Raw genomic sequence first — 24102 nt, forward strand, 5'->3', positions numbered from 1 at the left:
TTTTTTTGCGAAAAAAACGTTTGCGCTGCACAGTGTCTCAAAACGCCATTTTCACGATCAAAATTTAATAACTCCTGAAACGTTGGAATTGGAGATTAGACTTCTTCGAAGAAGTTTCCGGATATAAGTAGACGCCTGTTGTGATATAATGATTTAAGTGATTGAAGAATCAGACCAAATTAAGCATTTCTTCAAATTCATAGCATACCAGGATAGACCAAGACCTGTCCTGGTATAATATGTCGTCTTGTCAGCCTACCAGAATGATATGCAGTTTTAGTTATACACAATAAGCATACTGGGAATACACGCAACCCTTCCATACGTACTCGTTCGCGCTTGATTTATCTTTATGGTCTTTCGAATAGGAATAAAATAACTACATTTTATCACCTAAATCGAGTACATAACAAATCTTTCCATCACACTGGCTCACCAACTTTTTGCTCAATCCAGTCCACGAACGTGGACACTCGAGTATAGACACCGGGAACCTCCACACGTCCACAGCCGATTCCATATGAAACGATGCCAACCTGATAGTAATCGAAATAAAGATCTCGTCGCATCGGCGCCATCAGTGGGCCGCCGCTGTCTCCCTGACAATCCTGGCCACCTTCCAGAATTCCTGCGCACATAACAGCATCGTCGAATTGTTTGTCAGAAAATGCTTTTCCTATTTTAGCATATAGCCCACGGCACTGTGTGTTTGGTATTATTAGAATCTGAAGTTCCTGTAACACGTTGGAAGCCTTGCCGCCTTCCTGAGTACGTCCCCAACCAGCAACGAATGGTGTGAGGCCGTCTAGATTTCGACTTCGCACCGGATCACTGATTGGAAGGCAAATTGGTCGAATGGCATCTGTAAAAAAATAACTCATAATGAAAGTACTCGGTCAGAAGCGATATAATCGCATTACCATTGAAGGAAACATCCTCTCCGAGATAAAGAACCGCCAAATCAGAGTGACCGTCTTTCTTGTCGTACTGAGGGTAAGTCTCCATCTGATGTGGATGAAATCGAATCAAAGATATAATAAATCAATAATACTGATGAGAAGGACATTAGTTCAATGAACCGCTTACCTTAACAACTGGAATGTCAATATGATTAGTTTCTGTGTCAGTCGATGTGTCATGCTCACCAAGGCGAACTGAAAAACTAAAAGCATCGGGATATGAGTTATATGGGAAAGATATAATTATCGGTAAGAAAAACCCACAGATCTTTACGAATGCAATGTGCCGCCGTTAGTACATGTCGCTTGGTGATCAGAGATCCGCCACATTTGAACGATACTTCTCCCAGAGAATTTTTGTATCCTATTAATGCCATCCACGGCCACCCGTTCAGGGTTACCGGAATGTCTCCAACAATTCGAACATGTTCTATGTTGCTGTAACCGCATCCCTCAATAGGTGTGGGTAATCGGATACTGTCGTTATTTTTGGGCACTGGATGTCCGTCAGTCACAGGAGCAGGTGAAGGGGTTACTGTTGGTGGAGAAGTATTCGGTACGTTGGTTACTGGCAATTCCAGAGGACAACAAACATTCGGTTGAATGTAATTGCAGACAGCGTTCGAGTTTTGAATGTATTTAATGTATTGGGCGTCTTTCTGGCGCTGCAGAAGTTCCGATAGCAGCGATGGACAGCTTCGTAAACCTAAAAAATCAATTACATACTCATAAAGAATAGATAACTTTGAAAACTATTAATGAAATAACTTACTAATGCAATTTCCTTCTCTACCATCAGGTCCGATACAATCTGCTTCAAGAATAGGAGCAATTGTGATCGGAGCTCTGCATGTGGGACATTCTGAAAAAGTAATGTTATAGTAATTTTTGCAACATTATCTCCTTTTGCATGAATTAATCTACATGAATTGCCATAAAGTTTTTCGCCACGCCACGTAGTTCTTCCGGCTAATTCGTGATACTTCCGGCTTGTATTTCTTCATTTTCATATGATAATATCAGCAATCTCAAAACTCTTAAGGCAAGATTATTTCGCATGTTTTTCGTTTTTTCGGGTTTTAGCGTCGAAGTTTTGAGTCGCTTAAGATTTTGGGGGATAAGAACCAACCTTTTTAAAAGATTTTCCAACAAATAAATAATGTCTTGAAAATGTTTGCTCGGTTGTAACCCATCGAAATAACGTTCTGCATTACAATAAATGTATTTATCCCATGTCAACAAATTATCGAGAGTAGGGTATTCATAGTTTTGGCTATAACTGAACAGATACAACTCGAATTATCTTCAAAATTGGAATGTGAACAGTAGCATATTGCTGATTGAGAAGACATTTCATAATTCAACGCTCTCAAATTTGCTTAAAAAGTCTCTTAAACATTTTAAACTTTTTGATATAAAAAATAACAATCACACGGAAAAAATCCGTGTGTAACCACGATCTCGTGATCTGAATGATTTACGAGAACTGCAACCAAGTTCCTGAAATTATGAATTATTATCCTTGTATTCATGAAACTATTTGTTTTTCCAAAAAACTAGTTCTCACCAAAATACATGGCGTTACATTCGAATGTTTGGTTGGTTTACTGTGGGTGTTCCCTGGACTTGTTTAATTTTTATTATGCTTCCCTGTCATAATTTGGGGATACACTGGTATAAACTATTTCTTATCACGTTACCGTAAAATTTTATTCATGAGTTTACTATCGGATTTCTCTTGCAGAGTAGCGTAATTGATGTTAATGATTTCAAGATCTTAGTCACGAGTAGTGTGATTTCTGTTCATGATTCCAGGATCTTAGTCACAATTTTTGTAATTTATATGCACGTTATCGTGATATTTTGTTCTTGGGATCACTTACGAATTTGAAATCAGCCATTTTATCAAGATATTCGTAATTTCTCTTCACTTTATCGTGATATGTTATTTTTGGTTACTATCGGATTTTTCCTCGAAGTAACGTGACAATATGAATTGGATCATTAAAGTGGAACTGGTTCGCAGTATCTTTTTCTGTAAGCTATATCACGAAAACGATTTGTGGCTCTTTAACACATATTTCGTGGTCAGCGTAAGCATTAAACTAAAAATCATGAATCAGTTCACGAATGCATGAATCATATTTCATTGTTTTGCGAACGATTTCACGAGCACGAATGGTAATCAGTGAACCAGTTCACGAATACATTAATATTTTATAATTTTGTGGACTATTTTACAGGGACGCATGGTCATTCTTGACTATTATACTAGGAATCTTGAATCGTTTCACCAATGCATCACTAATATTTTATGATTTTGTGAACTATTTCACAAACACGAATGGTAAGTTGTGATTATTATACTAAGAACTACTACTTGGCTGTTGCCGCAACAGAGGGTGAATCGATAATTATTAAGACACTTTCAAACTAGCGTAACTTTTTCGTACTTGACCGAAATTAACCAAATTTTGCCCAGTTTAGAGTCTATTTTTACATCGACTCAGTTGTGTAGTTATCAGTGAGATTCCGGACGAGAAGTAAAAAAGCAGCAAACCGTTTGCGAAAAGATTTAATTCATCCACATACAAAATCCTGGGTTGTCGCATCATACCTTTGAAAACTGAATCATTCAGCCGTCTAAAAAGTCCACCAGAGGTTTCAGGAACGGATGACAGTGGACCACAAACCAGAAGCTGGACGAAAACTGGGGACAACGCGCAAACAACCAAGAAAGCGAAAGCATGGCCAGAACGGTGCTAGTTCACCTTTTATTGGACACACTGAGATAAGATATGTCCTCAAGCAGGAATCGAGCATATGTCTCCAAGATTCTAGTTGGGTGCGTTAACCACACCGCCACCGACGAACTATAATGATGTCATCATAAATTCCCAACAGTAGGGGAGAGTGAGGACACTTGATCTTTGGGTATATTTGATTCCCTTGTCATATCTCATAATCTATACGCATAAAGTTATCACAATATTAAAAGAAAATGAAATATTTGGTCATTTATAATGTTTAATAAAACAATCTGATGTATTACATTTGGTTTAGAAAAGTTATATAATATTCTAGAAAATATGTGTTCAAATTGATCTCGAAGATCTTTTTACAAATTTTTTGAACGCTTGTATGTGATCGTCGAAGTAATTATATTTGAATATTTTCAAGTACTTACTAAGAGCTTTTGTCTAGAAAAACACGTTTTTCGAATAAAAAGTTTCACAACACATACAAAAAAATTAAATTTTGTTCACCTCATACAACAGGTATCTTTGATCCCTGTAACACTGGGTACTCTTGATCCCTATCGTTAGTTCTCTCAAACACTTTCGAAATGTATAAAAATAGAAAAACATCATTTACATAATGTACCTGGCACAATTAATTGATCTAAAATGTTTTTTTTCGTGAACAAATATGGTATAAGTTATTAAAGATTGGAAAAGCAAGTTAAACAGCACGGATTTGCCTCAAATACTTGACTTTCTACTGTGGTTAAAATTTGTCGTGCATATAAAAAGTTAGTCTTACTAATTAATTTGTCAGGATAGGTGATTAGCTGAACTTTCGTGCCTAAAAGTCATAGTGTGCTTTGCTTCTTTAGCCCTAGTAGACGGGGGATCAAGTTACCACACGTTTTTACAAAAACCTCGTTTTGGCATGATTTTCAAAACTGTTCATATTACTGACAGGGTATAGTATTCGGATTTAAACATTATTCATAGCTCTTACAATACGAATTGACTACAAGCTGGCGAACTTTGTAATTAAAATGTTTATTTCATTGAAAAGTTATGAGAAAAAAACAAAAGTGGGATCAAGCGTACCCACTCTCCCCTATCGTGATCACCGGCACAGCCTCAATACCTACCAATGGTATTTTTACCATTTTTTGTTAACCATTTTTTTTGTTAACGACCTATTGAGTCAATTTGTCAACTGTTATTACGGCATTTAATTAGCAAGGGACTGGAGGTGAATTAAATTTTTCAATATTAAGAGCCATAGTACTCAAGGGAGAGTAGTTCACCGCCGGATAATATCCAAGTGGATCTCGGTAAAGCTGGGAGCTAAATGGCTCAAGGAAGCGGGTATCGATGTCGGGAGTAATTCCTCCGTCGGAGAACTCTCAGTCGGAGTAGGGCGAGTCCACCGCCGGGGACTATCCGAGTAGATCGTGATAAGGCTGGGAGCTGAATGGCTCACTGAGACAGGGGTTAAAAAGCTCATGAAATCAACATCTAAACGGTTCACCGGGACGAGAGCAAATTGGCGACGTAATAGATGGAGACAAGAAGCAAGAGAAGAGTCGAGAGTTAAATCAAAGCTCAAAGGTCGAGCCATTGCATGGACCAAGTGAGACTCTGAGAATGAGCTGAAGAAAGAAGTGGGACGGAAGAGCAACGAGCCCCACCCCCCTCTCCGACGAAGTAATACCTTGATGTAGTTCCATGGAGAAAAATGGCGAAGAAAAAGTAGGAGTGTTTTAGTGGCACGAACCTGAGTCGTGAGTCCCACACAGTGCTAATACACCACAGGCCAGGCCTTTGAAGCTTTTTAAACCTTACTATAAAATTGGCATTGGCCCAATTTGTCGAACTGAATCGAATGGTATAAGAGACTCATATTGCGTATCCTTTCTACAAGAGAAAGGCAAAAGATGCAAAATCAGCTAAGTCCCAACAAGTTGATTTTTGTCCAAAATTTTTCAACATTTGGCATCCAAAATGCGATTTCGACTTCTGAAATATCACGTAATCCCCCCTTGGAAATACTTTTTTGTGCCGGCTTCTATGGGATCTGTACGAAATTTTATGGCAGTCTATGGGGACAATATCCCTTTAATTTGATATTAATTTTCTAATTTTGTGAAAATCGGCCTAGCCTTCTCTGAGAAACTAATGTGAGTGACCATGATCTGCGAAACAATGTAATTTGGTATCCATTTCAATAGATTTTGAACCTCTGAGGTATTACGATTGTAACGGTTTAAATGGGAAATTCCTGTGTAACCTCACTAACCAACCTATAACTCCAAAGCCAATAGTCAGATATAAATAAAATTCAATGACAGTCAATGATAATGAAAGATATGTCATTTAAAATCAAGTTTGTAAAAATTGGTTCGACCATCTCTGAGTAACCGATGTGCGATTGGTGGACACATATATACAAACACAGATTTGCCGAACTCGACAAACTGAGTCGCAAGGTATAAGATACTCAGCCCTCCGGGCACAGTTAAGAGAGCGCTTTTCAGAGTGATTGCATATCCTTTCTATAGGAGAAAGGCAAAACGTAATGAAAACGACAGGGCAGGGGCACTTGTGCGAGCTGCTTTCGTTGCCAACTACTTACGCGGAATCATTCCACCGGTGAACCTTATTAGCCGTTGCAAAATGCTGCTGCTCCACACCTAACGATTACAAAACATCAAATGATTTTCTTTTAAACAGGCATTTTCTTTTAAGGGTGACGAACGTTCATAGTCATCCATGAGGCTCTGCAAAATAAAGCTTGTTCGCCGATCGACCAGTAGACCACCAATCAGGGCGCAGTGAATGTCTGCTTTCATAAAATCATTTTTTCGTTATTTGTAGTAATCGTATATTCAACCGAATTAGTTATACAGTTGTTGTACACATTTCCGATCAGTTAGCGGATCTAATTATTCCAATCAGTAGAACTGCCGATATTCACGTTCAAATACCCGGGTCTTATTCCAACCGAAAGTTTTGAAACGGGTCCCCTACATTAAAATGTTAGAATAATTCTACTTCAATAAAAAGGGGAAAGTTGTGCAATTCGGAGCGCTGGCCAATTTGGACCCCCAGCTATTTCGCAGCTATGGCAATATTATGAAAAGCGTATATATCATTTTCATGGCTGTCATGCAGCTCTGTCACAAAATATTGCGGTTCTCAGCTTTCGTGTGCGTGTGCTGGAAGCGAATGTTGCTTTGGAGCGCTTTTTTTTATAAAAATGTGTACCGAAAAACAAAATTTTTCTTGAAATTAATTAAATCAAGTGCATTATCGTGATTTTGGAGTTGTCGTATAATATTATTTATTTATAACTTGTTTTGGGCGAGATCATCATCAATTACTTAGACCAAAATAGGAATTCATTTCTACTGAAAGATATCGAAAAGAAATGAGTGGTCCGAATTGGAACAGGGTTGGGGTAATTCGGATCTTTCATGTACTTTTGCGCAGAACCGTTTGTATACAATACGGTAAAAGATAAAAAAGTCGCCCTATAAAAATTGTGCACAATTGATCAGGCTTTTAGGAAAAGTATGTATTTGTGATTCGGTTGACACGTTTCAGTTCTATAGCTCATAAACCCTTACTAGGTCCGAATTGACCCAGTTCCCCCTAATTATAATTACGCCTTATATTTGTATTGCAGGTATAAAAGCTGGCTTTTTTGATATTCCATCTCCTCTTGACCTCTAACTTCTTCTCACCCTTCACCATTTCGACCTCTTTTACTCTACACATGGGTTCTAACTGTTACGCCTGCTCCTAGACAAAACGATGCTCTTCTGCCCAGTGACAGATGATTCCAGCAATTTCCCTGTAGAGCTTATCAAATGCGACCCTAGTCACCTGGGAGACGACGGTCACCTAATAGTCACCTAACCTAAAGTAGCTCTCGTTCAGTAAAGGACGACTCAGACGATACATCAGCTTCCGTCAACATCAACGGGACGTCACCGTTCCGTCAGGATAAGTTACATGCAGTTAAATGGAGGCATTCACACACAACATCAACGGCACGGAACGTTTTGACGCAAGGCACGTGTGAACGGGCGCAAGAGAAACGTATTTAACTTATCCTGACGGAACGGTGACGTTCCGTTGACGGAAGCTGATGTATCGTCTGAATCGCGCTTAAGTTCAGCTGGAAAATGAGACGGAATTCTAGTTGGCTCTAGTTAGTTTCCGGCTCCAGTGACACAACGGATTCCGGTTAATTTTCTGGCTGGTCATACAGTGCGGCAACGATTTCGTCTGAAGAATATAATGTTGATAAAAGGATGTGGTTTATTTTGCCAATCCTATACCGAGTCATTAAATTAACTAGCCACAAATATCGGTTCATAAGAGACAATAAATATAACAGCAAAACTAAACTTGAATGCTCAAATTCGTTTGTTTACGACCATCGCAAGCAAAACAAGTCAAGCACAACCGCGACTATATTTTGGGGAATACGTACCAGACACGTTAATGACGAACACGAGTACGGATGCACAACGATGACGATGCATATAAAACATAGGTATAGAACATACGACAGACATCAACCAGTCGCGATAAAGAAACGAACCGGCTTTTGGCGAACGGAAAAAAATATCTACTAACCCGGTTTTCATTGATCTTGCCTCGCACAGTCGCACAGTGATGAGATGAATAATCTGCTTAATGGTACCCTGATATTGGAAAAGAGGCATGATTTTTTCATTGAGGCACGGATATGCAGATATCCTGGTAATTTTAGCGCTATTATTTTAAATACAAGGCGCCAGGCATTCTTCCTGGTAAATGTTAGACATACATTAAATTTCGTTTGATCGAAATGCCCATGTTTATCAGTAAAACAAATGACACATATTTAGTGAAATTAAATCACGTATTCCACGTACAGTTTGTTTGACGAAATATCTCATAACTAGCTCATCTCTTCCATCACAACTGAAATAATGAAATTATGCAAACTTTACATCTAGGTTAATTCACTTTGGTGCACTTTTGCATTATACATTTCGTCATTAACCCTCCGGCACTCGCGCCGTTGTATTTAGTGCAACACCTTCTGAAACTCTAGCGAAATCTTCTTTCGGAACCAGCGGCTGCTCATTCGGGGAGCCATTTGCGCGAGTGCCGGATGGTTAAAGTTGCGTAGTATCACTGTTGCGATTCTTTCACTGATAATCCTATACGGTAATACCTTGCGGGTGTACGCTGCTCGCAATTAGTGCGGAAAAAATCACCAACTCCAGGAACCACATGATGGGAAATCTTCTTGCTCTTGTTTTTTTTGGCGTTAAACTGTATAACATAAACTTTAGAGACCCGATCCGATCTCAGAATATTTTCCTATCACATCAAAACCCGAACGTTCTAGCGTGATCGGTAGCCGCATCGGAACTAAATTAAACCCGTTCGACCACTAACAATTTTAAGCAAATCTATACAAACGAATCGCGAAAGGTAAACTACACGCTTCCCACCAACAGGGATGTTATGCACCTCAGAGCAAATGGTCGATGTTAGGTCAGACCGGACTAAGTGACAGAGCATTGATTTCGAGAAAAACGCGTTTAAAGTTTGAATCGCAGTATCCTTTACATTATAATTGGAAAATAATTTTTGCAATAATTCTTGTTTATTGTTTCATATTTCAAATCTGGTGAAAGTGGAATGTAGATGAAGAAATTCTTTATCCAGTGCTATCATTAACTCAGTTTTTGATGTTTTGCGACTTGGTCCGGTCTGACTTAACACCGACCAAATAAAGAGAAGAATAACAAAAGCTCTTTGCACTTTTCATGCGAACCACTGCTCTTCTCTTTCACAATAAACCTCTTCACTCCGAAGTGTGTTGCTCCCACACGTGTATTCTACTCCATGGCTGCACACCACAAAGAGTAGAAATAAAGAGCCTCTTTAGTGTGCATCTTGGTCCCACGCGCACGTAAGTAGAGAAGGCAACAAAAAAACATTTTTAAAATGTTCTTCCGATCAAACTTTATCTGAATTGTTGTTTGATTCGCCTTCCTACCTGCTTTCCAGTGAAGGGAGGCACAAAAAAGTGGCTCCTCAAGGTGACTCTTTGAATGAAATTGTGCAGCTCTTGGTACACAGATCTTACTCTTTTTCGTTTTCAAGTTTTCCTTTGTGCGGTCGTTCTGCACATCGCAGTGTTTTGTGCTGCTCTATTTTTAATCTGTGTATTTCGCTCTTTGTGGCACATTGTGTGAGCAAATAACAAGCCTGCCCACCAACACATTCGCGGTTCGCACTATCGTCGCCAAGTTCTGTAATTAGCAAGTGTTAGACGGCTGTAGGTGGTCGGAGGCTACCGCACAAAACAAACTTTCGGGTGTACAACCGGTTAAGTTCACGGATGATGATCACAGTATAGATGGACAGGTGGTTGGACTGGGATTAGTAAAAAATAACAGTATTTGTCAAGATGAAATACGTAGTATATCACCATGCTTCTTGGAAGATAGTACAGCATTTTGGTTTTGGTTTCGATTGTTGGCCAATGGCCTGGATACAAATTTGAAAATTAATATCGGTCGCGAGAAAACGGTTACATCATGTCGACAGGCCCAACTTTAGCGGCCATGTCTATATATGACATGACCGCTACACAACTACATCGTAAATCGTCGCTGTTGTGCTATCTTATGACAAGCGCCATTTAGCACATTTCGAGAAAAACGGTTGACTATCTTGAAACTTATAAATGGTATACACAATTCAAAGAACACAATTGATGCTTCTATCTATTCTGTATTAACATCTGAAATATTGGGAAGATCGGTTGACTATGTTGCGAATTTTTATTATAAATGTAAACAAAAGTCGCACTCACACGTGTCGTAGGTGTGTATCGATGACAAAATTTGTATGGCGTGTCATAATCGTGCATGGAAAATTTTCCATAGAACAAAATCAACAATTATTAACTTTTATTCATATCTTTGGCTTTATTTGAACTATAAACAATCGGTAAGATGCATTTTGAAAAAATAGTTATTTTTGGTTGCAGTGTGGCCAAATATGCTATATTTCCAGTTTAAAACTTAAACAGCATTTTTCTGACAATTCGTGCATTTTCGTTTTAAAAATGATTATGCCGTTGGGTTTCTCAGATAGTTTTACACATACATCAAGAAAGCTTGACCCAATCCCACACAGTGAAGCAAAAGCAAAAGCAAAAAATTGGCAATTTCTCAGCATATTTCTCCGGTTTACAACAAGTGAACTATTTGACGAAAGTGCATGGAAGGATGCTTGATCTAGTGTTTATTAGTAACACAAGCGGGTGTAAAATATTGGAACCACCAGTGCCATTAATGAAATTGGATCGTCTTCACAATCCACTTGTATTGAAAATCGACTTTGTGTTCGCCGTGGCTGTGAATGGCGATGGCGATTTATTTTACGATTTTAATCTATGCGATCATGATGAATTGAATGCGGAAATTTCACGTGTCAATTGGGCTGAGATATTAGGCAGGCAGTTTGGATGAATCTGTGAACAGTTTTTATCGCGAACTAGATTCAATTTTCCAACAACTTGTGCCTAGGAGGAAACGTATGCGCCGCCCGAAAAACAAACGACCTTGGTGGACTGGAGAGCTACGGAATCTTCGGAATAGACTGAGAAAAGCTCAAAAACGTTTCTTTAGAACAAGAAGCGAACCGACAAATTGTTCGTGCGGGATTTGGAACGCGAATTTGAACTTATGAACGCCGCTCACTTTCGCTCGTATGTCTCCCGAATTGAGTGCAGCATGAAGGATGACCCAAAGCAATTTTGGTCTTACCTGCGGAACAAAACGTCCTCCGGAGGAATCCCTAAAAGCGTCACCTATCGAGACAGGACATCTACGACACCTGCAGAATCAGCAAATGTATTCTCGTCATTCTTTCAAAACATGCTAAGTAATAACTCACCACCTTTGTCTGAATCATACTTGAGTAGTTTGCCGATGTTCACGTTGAATTTGCCTGCAACATCATTTTCCGAACAAGAGGTATATATCAAGCTACGCGGTTCGAAAGGACCGGGGTCGGACGGACTTCAACCATCGCTTATCAAGGAATGCTCTTCATCGCTTGCTCTACCGGTATCTATACTTTTCAATCGTTCCCTCGCTGAAAATAGTTTTCCCACTAAGTGGAAAAAGGCTGTGATTAGCCCTATCCACAAAACCGGTGTTGTACACGATGTCACAAATTACAGAGGGATTTCAATTATAATTCTAATCTTCGAGAGCTTGTTGTTAGATGTTATCTATCCCGCCGTAAAACACATCACCAGCTCCGATCAGCATGGTTTTGTGAGAAAACGCTCTACAACTACTAACCTCATGAGCTATGTGTCGTCGCTGATTGATAAGGTGGAAAAACGACAACAGATCGATGCGATGTATGTTGATTTTTCGAAAGCTTTCGATCGTGTTCCTCATCAACTTGCTGTAGAAAAACTAAGGCGCAATGGATTTCCGGACTGGCTGACAAATTGGATCTCATCGTATCTTTCAAATCGCAGTGCTTCTGTGCGACTTGGAACTACACTCTCAGATACATTCTATATTACATCGGGCGTTCCTCAAAGAAGTAATCTTGGACCTCTTCTTTTTGTACTCTTCGTGGACGACCTCTGCAGTGAATTGTCGTCATCTAAAGTCATATTTGCAGATGATTTGAAAATGTATCGAGTTATAACAACTATGGTGGACTGTTGCGCATTGCAAATGGACCTCGAAAGGGTTATGGATTGGTGTGACAGAAACGACATGAGTGTGAACATTCAGAAATGCAGCATAATTACTTTCGCTTTCGCACAAGTTCGATCGCCCATTGTTTTCGGATACCTGCCCGAGCAAACAAAAAGCCCATAATGCCCCCATGGTCATGGTCCAATTTCACCCCCACTGCATGGTGTATTGATAGTGTTTTAAATGGGGTCAACCCATGGAAACACTATCAACATGGTCCGGTAAATCCCATATAAAATACATATTTTGGTGTATTTATGGGTTATAGAGACCATTTGATGGTGTTTTAATGGTTGTGAAACTTGGCACGGACCATATTCATGGTCTTTTCAAGGGGTTGTATGGTGTCCAGTGGTGTACCAAATCGGGTTTTTATAATTTTGGGGAAAAAACCTAAGGTTTTTTCCCGGATAAAACGGTTTTTTCGCGGGAAGATTGGGTTTTTTGCAATTTTTTGATATTTTAGTAATTGAACATTAATGTATTGCTATCAGTGATATACCGATGGGAAAAATTCCATCTTCCCAGGTTTTTATTTATGGGTTTAAACCGGGTTTTTTCCCAAATCATTTTAACTCGGACGAAATATGGGTTTTTTCGTTTTATCGAATGTATGATGTTCATTTAATGTTTTGCCTTTCTCATATAAAAAAGGCTATGCAATCACTGTAAAAATCGACTTTTTTAACCTTTCGACAGTCGCGATAGTGCACTGAGTGCACGCTGCTCTGAAAATCTAGCGAAATCGTCTTAGGGCACCAGCGGCTGCTCGTTCAGTGGGCCATAAGCGCGACTTCCGGAGGATTAAATAATCTTGCATTTACATTTGAGAGACCGAAAATAAAAGTCGCAAGGATAAAACATAATTTGTAGAACCCACTCCAGATATCTTAGCATGTAAAAATCGAATATAAACATCAAGCGTAAAAATCGGACAGAGATCCTTGAGCATGAGAATCGCTTGAAATATTCTCACCCGAAAAAGTCGGCAAGTATGAACCTCCAGTATAATTCGCTCACAGGAAATTCCGTACAACGTTACATTCAAGATTAAAAGTTGGATAAAGAAAAGTCCTTTGTAAGAACCGGATATACTTTTTTACGGTTTTTATTCTATAGGACATAATCGAAAAGCTCCTGTCCGATTTTGAAACTTGAAATTCAAATCCAATTTTCGCATTCTAGTATATTTATTACGGATTTTACGAAGCAATTTCTGTTCCTGCTACTTTGATTTCGGTGCATTCCATATTCCAACTTGTTTCATATAATACTGGGAACAATAGTCATTATTACTCTGACTAGTGAAAATTAGAATAATCGTGTGATACTAGAACTACTTTTATTCTGCTCGTTACTCATTTTAGAAGTTGCTATACTTTTACCGAAATAAGGTAGGTATTCACACAAAATTTAGAAAATACCTATTTAGTTCGGTGAAAAGTAAAAGTGAGTAATATGCAAAAAAGGGAGTGGCCTTGACATTCGTCTTTAGTATGAACAGTTATCAGAACTCTCACAAATCGCAATCCAAATTCTTTCGGCATCAACTACATCAGAAACAGTAGAAAAAATGTTTAGTACGTTTAGGTGGATTCACAGTAAGAAACGCAATCGACTTAGCCCAAAACGTGTTGAAAAGTTTCATCACTTATTTAACCACAATACTTGTAAAGAAATGTTGGATCACCCCTATAACAATGATTCAATTGAGGAAAACCATTCAGAATGCATGTACATGCAAAACTTTATGACAATAATGCTAAAAAAATTAAAAATGTTTGGATAGCAATACATTAATGTTCAATTACTAAAATATCAAAAAATTGCAAAAAAACCCAATCTTCCCGCGAAAAAACCGTTTTAACCGGGAAAAAACCTTAGGTTTTTTCCCCAAAATTATAAAAACCCGATTTGGTACACCACTGATTGCTATCCAAACATTTTTAATTATTTTAAGCATTATTGTCATAAAGTTTTGCTGCATGTACATGAATTCTGAATGGTTTTCCTCGATTGAATCATTGTTATAGGGGTGATCCAACATTTCTTTACAAGTATTGTGGTTAAATAAGTGATGAAACTTTTCAACACGTTTTGGGCTAAGTCGATTGCGTTTCTTACTGTGAATCCACCTAAACGTACTAAACATTTTTTCTACTGTTTCTAATGTAGTTGATGCCGAAAGAATTTGGATGGCGATTTGTGAGAGTTCTGATAACTGTTCATACTAAAGACGAATGTCAAGGCCACTCCTTTTTTTGCATATTTCTCACTTTTACTTTTCACCGAACTAAATAGGTATTTTCTAAATTTTGTGTGAATACCTACCTTATTTCGGTAAAAGTATAGCAACCTCTAAAATGAGTAACAAGCAGAATAAAAGTAGTTCTGGTATCACACGATTATTCTAATTTTCACTAGTCAGAGTAATAATGACTATTGTTCCCAGTATCATATGAAACAAGTTGGAATATGGAATGCACCGAAATCAAAGTAGCAGGAACAGAAATTGCTTCGTAAAACCCGTAATAAATATACTAGAATGCGAAAATTGGATTTGAATTTCAAGTTTCAAAATCGGACAGGAGCTTTTCGATTATGTCCTATAGAATAAAAACCGTAAAAAAGTATATCCGGTTCTTACAAAGGACTTTTCTTTATCCAACTTTTAATCTTGAATGTAACGTTGTACGGAATTTCCTGTGAGCGAATTATACTGGAGGTTCATACTTGCCGACTTTTTCGGGTGAGAATATTTCAAGCGATTCTCATGCTCAAGGATCTCTGTCCGATTTTTACGCTTGATGTTTATATTCGATTTTTACATGCTAAGATATCTGGAGTGGGTTCTACAAATTATGTTTTATCCTTGCGACTTTTATTTTCGGTCTCTCAAATGTAAATGCAAGATTATTTAATCCTCCGGAAGTCGCGCTTATGGCCCACTGAACGAGCAGCCGCTGGTGCCCTAAGACGATTTCGCTAGATTTTCAGAGCAGCGTGCACTCAGTGCGCTAGCGCGACTGTCGAAAGGTTAAAAAAGTCGATTTTTACAGTGATTGCATAGCCTTTCTTTATATGAGAAAGGCAAAACATAAAATGAACATCATACATTCGATAAAACGAAAAAACCCATATTTCGTCCGAGCTAAAATGATTTGGGAAAAAACCCGGTTAAAACCCAAAAATAAGAACCTGGGAAGATGGAATTTTTCCCATCGGTACATCACTGATGGTGTCAGAACCCATGAGAATTTGCTCGGGTGATGCGTTCTGCTCCTGCACAACGAGTCGCATCAGTCAAGCATCTAGGTATCACTCTCGACTGTAAACTACGGTTCACCGCACATGTTTCTTCTGTCATAGCTAAATCCTATGCTGTACTTGGACTCATCAAGCGCAACACTCGTGAATTTAATGATGTTTATTGTCTTAAATCTCTATACATCACACTGGTACGCAGTGTTCTGGAATACGGAGTTACCATTTGGGCCCCATATCACATCGTCCACATTAATCGTCTCGAACGGGTACAGAAGAATTTCATCAGGTTTGCCCTTCGTCGGCTGCCCTGGCCAAATCGATTACTGCTACCTCCATACGAAGATTGCTGCGCTCTCATCAATCTCCCTACGCTGCAAAATAGGCGAATTTTTCTGCAACGACTCTTCATCTTCGACTTGCTTACAGACAACATAGATTCCCATGCGCTGATAGCAAAGCTTGATTTCAACGTTCCGGGAAGGTCTTTTCGGAGAAATGATTTTTGACATTAAAAATGTCTTACTCCACTATCTGGGGCTAGGTGTCATTCTAAAATCTAAACTATCTCCCATGTAACGAAACTATGTAAGGTTTGCACGCTTATAACTCCGATATTACTAGATGGATTTTAATCATTCATACACCAACCGATTCAGAAACACCTAACTTAAATATTGGTAATAATTTAATATCTCCCCAATAAAAGTAGACTTTTGGAAATTGGTAAAATTAAAAAGTTCACGAAAAACGGGAAAATTACCATTCGTGAGGCAGATTTCTCAGACACAGCCGTCAAAAGAGGGCAGCTTAGTGACTCAATGAAAGGCAAAAAGTCATAAATAGAAGCGACGCATGTCCGTTTAAATCAGTTGTTGCTCTTGTCTCATACGAACAACATCGTCTCCGGGCGATGCAATAAGCGCTATCGATTTTCGGCAACGTTGGCATTTGCACACACTCGCACCTATGTGACTAAACCATATACGGTTAGTTTATAAATAGAGGTGACGCGTACCCGTTTGAATCAGTTTTTGTTCTTATGTCGAACGGGTAAGATGCATTTTCGGCAGCGGTGGCCGTGTGCGGATTTTTCGGGTACCAGCACGGTGTCACAGAATGATTTGCAAAGTGGGTGGGCGGGGTGGTTTGGGTTTAATTCAATACGGTGTGTGCTGCTTAAGAGTGTTGCGTTTGAAAAAAATATATTTATTTTTATGCATGCGTGTGCGTTGTAACTTGTTAATACATGTTTACGGCGCTTTGTAGCTGCGTAGGGTAAGAGCCTATTGGTTTTCATGTTTCATTTTTCGGTTATATGTTTTTTTATCAGTAAGGCATCTGACAATGTGCTTCTGTCGTTATTGCGCTGTTCAGCAGCGTAGTATTTTATATAGGAGGGTACACTCAGGTTTCTTTACGCGGATTTTGAAATTTACGCGGTTTTCATTTACACGGCCTGTATCCCCTGCGTGAAAAATCTGAGTGTAATTGCATCGGAACAATCACATTCCCAGCAGAACTTTTTGTTTTCTAATTTCAAACACTTTTGTTTCGTACTGTACACAACGGAAAATTTTAAAACAGAACTTACCGTCCCAGCAGCAGTTGAAGCGGGTGTTCTTTGTCGATTCAAATTCAAGCCATGTCTTAAGCGTTACTGGACTTAAAATTGTTTTCCCAGTTTATCCAGTCAGAATATCTGTCCTACCCTATGTATTTAAAACACAGTTCTATACTATGTTCACACTACAGAGTTAAACACGTTATAATAATTAGCAACAAGAAATATGTCATCAAGATAGCGTTAAAACACGTTTTAACTCATAGTGTGAACGTAGTATTAAAGTATACAACAAATAGAACGGTTGGGTATATTAATTTAAATTTTAAAATGAATCTGTTTTAAATTATGAAACACCGCTGTACTGAAGATATAATTATGTCAGTCCTATTACCACATAAAACACCTATATAACATAAAACGCTGCAGAATTGTTTTAATAATACAATGTTTACACTACAGAGTTATAACACGTTTTAATAATTAGCAACAAGAAAAATGCCACCAAGATAGCATAAAAACCCGTTTTGACTGGTAGTGCGAACGTTGCATAACAATGTAATTTATCAAATAATTTCATTTTTCCACCACTAATCGATCAAGAAATACTTAAACTTAAGATTGTTTACTTAAGTTCATTAGTACATTATTGAAAATTTAAATGGAAAATGAAATTTCATATTTCATGGAGAATCTGTATATTTCCGTTGGCGGGCGTGGGCTTCCTCATCACAGCTCTCAATATGGAACTTTTCTTTTGAATATATTTTCTGGACAGACCAGCCTATTTTTACTAGATGGATCAGCCAAACAATTCCAATTGCCTAGTGAGATACTTGATTAATTAATAGATTACCGTTAAAAGATCTTCAATAAATTATGTTTTGATGGGGAGGGTATATAGCAAATTGTAACATATGAAAACAGGCGAGTGAACAAGAACGTGAGTCGATATGTGTGATAGATAAAATTCATTTGCACGCTCTTGAAAAAAGCTACATTTTTAATGTCACCGTGGTCGTGTCCTGTACACAACCCTTTAATTTTTTCTGGCACTCAACACATCGCACGCTATACGGCCAGAATAATCCGCTAGATGTTTGCTGCCAGCTTTTCAACAATGTTTATCATCTCTTTGATTTTAGTATAAGCAAAGAATCATTCAAATTAAAAATAGTTAGTTTATAGTTAGATTATAGTTATTTAGTCTGTGCGATGTAATATTTTTAGTCGAAGATAATATACAAATCAAACTTCTATTCCGTTAAACGTGCACCATTCTTGAATTATACAGATGTCTACGTCAAGTTTCGAAGCGATATGATGAAAGTTATTCCCTTCGCTCTAGCAGACAAACAAGGCTGAGTTAATCCTTTCTTGACCATGTGTTCCTTATCTTAAACATGCAAATATGCAAAAATAAAAAAAAATCATTTTTTTTTATTTTTGAGCTGGAAAACTATATTTAATAATTAGAAATAGTTATTAGACTACATCAAGGGAAGGGAAGTATATTTTAACAGCTTCAGTTTATTACGAAGAAAAAAAATGTCACGATTTAGTCAATGTCCCCATTTTGTCAGCCTAAAAAAATCGTCCGAGATCGTCCGTATATAACAGGTTCTCATGCTTGATACGACTATAGGGGAATTGTGGGAAAAACCGACACTGTGGGTAAAACCGACACCCCACAACATTTCCTAGAAATCAAATTTTTATTCATTTCATAATGATACATTATTATTAGTACGTTTATTTAGAGCATTTGAAGAAAAATTGGATTTATGTTAGTACGCCGAATGTACTAAAAATAAACAAAACATACGACAGCAGCGTTCATACTCGCCTGGATGTTAAATTTCGTTGGTAGATTTTAAGGTTTTAACCGAACAAAAGCTTTTCAAATCACCACATTTTTCACTACCTATTATTATCGGCCTGTCCTATGATCAACTAGGTGCATTGAAGACGAGTTTGAGAAATTCAATATTTTTAATCGCTGTTGGGGTAAAACCGACACCCTATGGTTAGGGTAAAACCGACACGCTGTTAAGATGGTTGTGTATATTTGCGATTCATTTCAAAATACTGGGGATCTTTGTGACACTTCAATTAGCCTATTAGAACACTATAGTATCAACAGAAATGCACAGAAATACTCTTATTGTGTTTATTTCTTGTAAGTCTCTTTAAAAATCGAAAATTGGAATTTTTGCTTATCTGATTCTATCGAAGCTGTTGCTATTTCTGCAAAAAGCTCATCAAACCGAATTTCTAGTGTTCTCTTGGTTTGTCATAGACGAACTTTATCACAATGAGACAGTGATCTTATGTGTACCCCAATAGATCGTTGATGATCAGAGTCCGAAAAATCAAATCTGAAAAAGATAGTTTTACTAAGAAGTGTGTGTGTCACTTATAAGTGAATGAATCCAATTAGCAGAACGTAGAACGCTTGCAAATCTTCTCTTACGAAATAATATTAAACTGGAGTTTGCAACGATGTGCGCAAGGATTATTTGGAAATAATAATAAATAATCCTATAGCATAAAATACTCTTATTTATAGTACTACGCTTTCGAACTTTCTTCCCCTCACTACATGATGAAGCAATAAAAAGCACATATTAGCATCATACATACTCACACTTTATTATTCACGCATATATCTCATGAAAATAAATTAAAGGGGGCGTCGATCTTACCCCTATAGGGTGTCGGTTTTACCCGCAGTGCCTACAAAAAGTCACTTTGTTTTCCAAGTTTTACAACCAATAATTTTTAATGAAATTAATTTTTTGAAGCGCTGAAAAAATTAAGTCTTGTTAAGAATTTTGTGAAGAAGAATTCTGCATAATAACTATAATTTTATTGGTTTGGTGGCAACTTAGAAAAATTGTTAAGCTTAAGGTGTCGGTTTTAACCATAATTCCCCTAGATATCTTTAATAAATAAAATAAAAATAAGTGAGTCCAAATGACTGCCTTGCAGGATACCTGTGAGCGTTCTGAATGTGCTTGAGCTCGTTTTTTAATGTAGAATACATTTAAGCTTTCAATATAGGGGTCCCGTTTCAAAATATCGGCTGCGGCACCGCGTCAGATTTTGAACGTTAATAACTTTTATCATACTTAACAGAATGATTTGATTTTTAGGTCAATTTGTTGAAAATATGTTCCTCTATGCTGTATTAAAATTTTAAGTATGTATAACATGCACTAATAACAAAAAATTGTGTTTTGAAAAATCTTTCGAAAACGACTCGGAAAAGTGAAAATTTTCAGCCCATCCCGCACAGAGCCGTCAAAATGGTGGACCAACCGAACAATAAAATAATGAAAAGTTTATATATAGGTCCACTACATGTTTGTTTTATGATTATTCGTATTTGGTTGCTTGACGAGAGCAGTTAGTGGGGGAAAGACGGCATACTCCTTTGGTTAGGCCATTAGAAGCCGGACGGAAAGGAAAGGCTCACGCACGGCACGAGAACGAGCGAGAAAGCGATAGTAGTGCATATTAGCGCGATTATATAAATATCTGTCGGTCGGTTTTTCTCATTCGTATTCGTTCAAGTACTAGCAAGCAGCCAGTCCACCGAAGTAAAGCAGTTGGCAATGACGACGGTCCGAAAAAGTGCCCCAGCTGCTGGTGACTCACCGGACGTGTCGCCCTGCAAGAATTTCGCCCCAACTAAAGGGCAACTAATCTGTAGGCTATCGTTCCAGCGTCTATATAAGAAATACGATGTGTGGAACGAAAGAAAGAGAATTTAAATTATCCTCTCTCGCTCGTTTTCGTGCACTGCTTTTCCATTCCTTTCTGCTGCTAATACCATCATAACTTAAACGAATGTGCATGTTCCCCCACCATCTCATGGCCAGTGTTGCCACAATTGCATGTTGCTATTACACTTTGAATTATTTTATCGATCCTCTCTAGTATTGATAAAATATAGAACGTGCAAAGTACACTAGTCGCATGCTTTTATTCGAACTTTTTGGCAGCCTCCGTTGATTAACTGCATAAATCGATTTGTTTGTGCAGCTCCTTGCTAGTAGCAAACTAAATAGCCTTTATCAGCGCTAACAAATAACACAAAAGAATTTAAATTTGTGAAAATATTTTCCTTCCTTCTTTTCAAATCTGTAACATTCTTTGAAAATATTGTTTGAATGTTGTTATTGAAAAACTGAACATGCAAGTTTGCTAGCACTGGCCACTACATTGAAGGCGATGGAAAGACAGAATATTCGTTTTGGTTATGCTAGTATTGGTAGCCGAACGGAAAGGAAAGGCTCAGGAATGGAACGAAAACGAGCGAGAGAGCGATAGTAGTGCTTTCTCGTGTGTTTATATATGAATATTGGTCAGTCGGTTTTTCTCATCATTCGTATTCGTTCAAGCACTAGCAAGCAGCCAGTCCACCGAAGGAAAGCAGTTGGCAATGGCGATGGACGGAAACAGTGCCCCAGCTACTGGTGACTCATCGGAACTGTCGCCCTGCAAGAATTTCGCCCCAACTAAAGGGCAACTAATCTGTAGGCTATCGTTCCAGCGTCTGGTTCGTGAGATTGTACAGGACTGCAAAGTCGAGCTACGCTTACAAACCTCAGTCGTAATGATGCCCCGAGAAGCCAACGATGCCTACTGGTTCGAGAATGCAAAATAGTGCGCCTGGTTTGTTCGAGAATGCAAAATACTGCACCAAACGCATAACTTTCAGGCCAAATATATTAAACTGGCTCACCGTGTCGCGGGGAGTGCGTCTGAATTATGCTCCCGCAATAAAACAATAAACGGTTCTTTTCAGGACCAATTAATTGTGTTCTAATAAGAGTTAAACTGAAATATCCATTTGAGGTGTTTAACAATTTTCAGCAAGTAGGTTAGAAATACGATATGTGGATAGAAAGAGAATTTAAATTATCCTCGCTCGTTTTCGCGCACTGCTTTTCCATTCCTTTCTGCTGCTAATACATCATAAATTAAACGAATGTGCGTGTTCCCCACCATCCCATGGCCAGTGTTGCCACAATTGCATGTTGCTATTACACTTTGAATTATTTTTTCGATTCTCTCTAGTGTTGATAAAATATAGAACGTGCAAAGTACACTAGTCGCGTGCTTTTATTCGAACTTTTTGGCAGCCTCCTTTGATTAACTGCATAAATCATTAGATTTAAATTAACGTCTCGAAGTGAAGTCACGATGCTCCGGTTATGTCACAGACATTACCCACCCATCTTTTTTTAGTTTAGTAGAGCGAATACGAATTACTATCGCTCTCTCGCTTGCTCGTTTTCGGGCTATGTTCCTTTTCATTCTTTCCTGCTACTAATACTAGCATAATCAAAACGAATGTGCGTCTTCCCACCATCCATTTAGTGAGCAGTGTTGCCAAACGCATTTTCAGTTTTTCATCAATAACATTTCAACAATATTTTCAAAGAATGCTGTAGATTCGAAAAAAAGAAAAATAGTTGGTGATGGAAAAGAATTCCCAATTAGAATTTTTAACCATAATTATAACGAATCATTTGAAAATTTCACATGCAAACGTAATTTCGTTGCATATCATTAGATTTGGATTAACGTCACAAGTGTAGTTACGACACTCCAGTTATGTCGCAGACATTACCCACCCATCTTTTAATGTAGAATATTTAGTCTAGAAATCAGAATGTTCCAATGGTCGTTTCAGGCGACTTCAACATAGATATTTCAAAACAAGAGAATTTGAAATTTGTTTATTTTATGAATGAATGTTTCAAGCTTCGTTTGATCTCTGATCCATCACAAGCAACTACACTTGCAGGCACATGCATTGATCTTGTATTTGTCAAAAACGTCAATGCAGAAACCCGAAGATATATTTCGTACTTTTCATATCACAGACTAATACTTTTTTTAATTGATCCAGTGGTTTAATTTCAAATGTAAACAACGCTTGAAAAATTATAACCGGTTGACGACCTACACCTACACCAATCATGTCAGAATCACCTCCTGGACAACAGCTAAGCCCGGAAATAGTAAGAAGTCAGAAGCATCCAACGAAAATCGAAGCCAGCGCATCTCCCCACCAAGGCCAACAACGCCAACAAAAACGGTCCTTGTCAGGACCACCATCATTTTTGTAAAGAATAATTTGAAATATTCCTCGCCCAAATCACCTTTTGTCCGAAAATTCCAATGAATATCAACATATTTGAAGAACGTGTTCCTTATGTATTCTACATCTCTCCGGTTATGTCGCAGACATTACCCACCCATCTTTTTTATACCCACGAATATTGAGCGATAAGACTGCAACCAATTAGTCAGCCAATGTGTGTGAATTCTAAAAATTTTAAATTCAGGATTACGATGCTTTGCGGTACTTTGTTGGAAGCTTTTGAAAGAATCGATGTAAATTGTCTCCACCTGATGACGGTTATCGACGGCAGAAAACAACATAGAAATATATGTATCAGGTCAGAAGTTGTTGACCGGCTTTTCGATAACGTTGCAGAAACAGTTTAATCGACGTTGTGAATACTACCAGCCTTATGGATGGGAACAATTGCTGATTCTATCCAGGCGATAGGAAAATGTCTTCTACGAGCGAACGATTGAAAGTGATGCACACTGGAGGAGACAGCACGTGGGCGTAACTTTTTATAAATTGGGGCAAGAGTTGATCGGGGCCAGGCCCTTTCGATGAAGCAACAACAGTCGGAGTCTTCAAGATTTCAGCTTGACTTACAACCTGGCGGGGAAGATTTATGTTGCAT

At 38.2% G+C, this 24102-nt stretch overlaps 1 protein-coding gene across 1 annotated transcript; it reads right to left on the reverse strand.

Annotated features, from left to right (window-relative positions):
• Positions 1-384: 384 nt before the first annotated feature.
• On the reverse strand, positions 385-9138 carry LOC131683555 (venom protease). The gene is made up of 6 exons (XM_058965617.1): positions 8928-9138; positions 1732-1821; positions 1224-1665; positions 1087-1162; positions 921-1005; positions 385-862 (listed from the first exon to the last, which is right to left on the reverse strand). Exons 1-6 carry the CDS (start codon positions 9037-9039, stop codon positions 423-425), a joined length of 1245 nt encoding a protein of 414 aa, XP_058821600.1. The 5' UTR covers positions 9040-9138; the 3' UTR covers positions 385-422.
• Positions 9139-24102: the final 14964 nt, after the last annotated feature.

Source organism: Topomyia yanbarensis, chromosome 2 (assembly GCF_030247195.1).
Source record: "Topomyia yanbarensis strain Yona2022 chromosome 2, ASM3024719v1, whole genome shotgun sequence".
Taxonomy (NCBI): Eukaryota; Metazoa; Arthropoda; class Insecta; order Diptera; family Culicidae; genus Topomyia; species Topomyia yanbarensis.

Coding starts and splice junctions, on each gene's coding strand:
- LOC131683555 (XM_058965617.1), bottom strand. CDS start 9,039: ATGTTATACAGTTTAACGCCAAAAAAAACAAGAGCAAGAAGATTTCCC. Junction 1,163..1,223: donor CATTGCATTCGTAAAGATCT/GTGGGTTTTTCT, acceptor CGATGCTTTTAG/TTTTTCAGTTCGCCTTGGTG. Junction 863..920: donor AGAGGATGTTTCCTTCAATG/GTAATGCGATTA, acceptor ATTTTTTTACAG/ATGCCATTCGACCAATTTGC.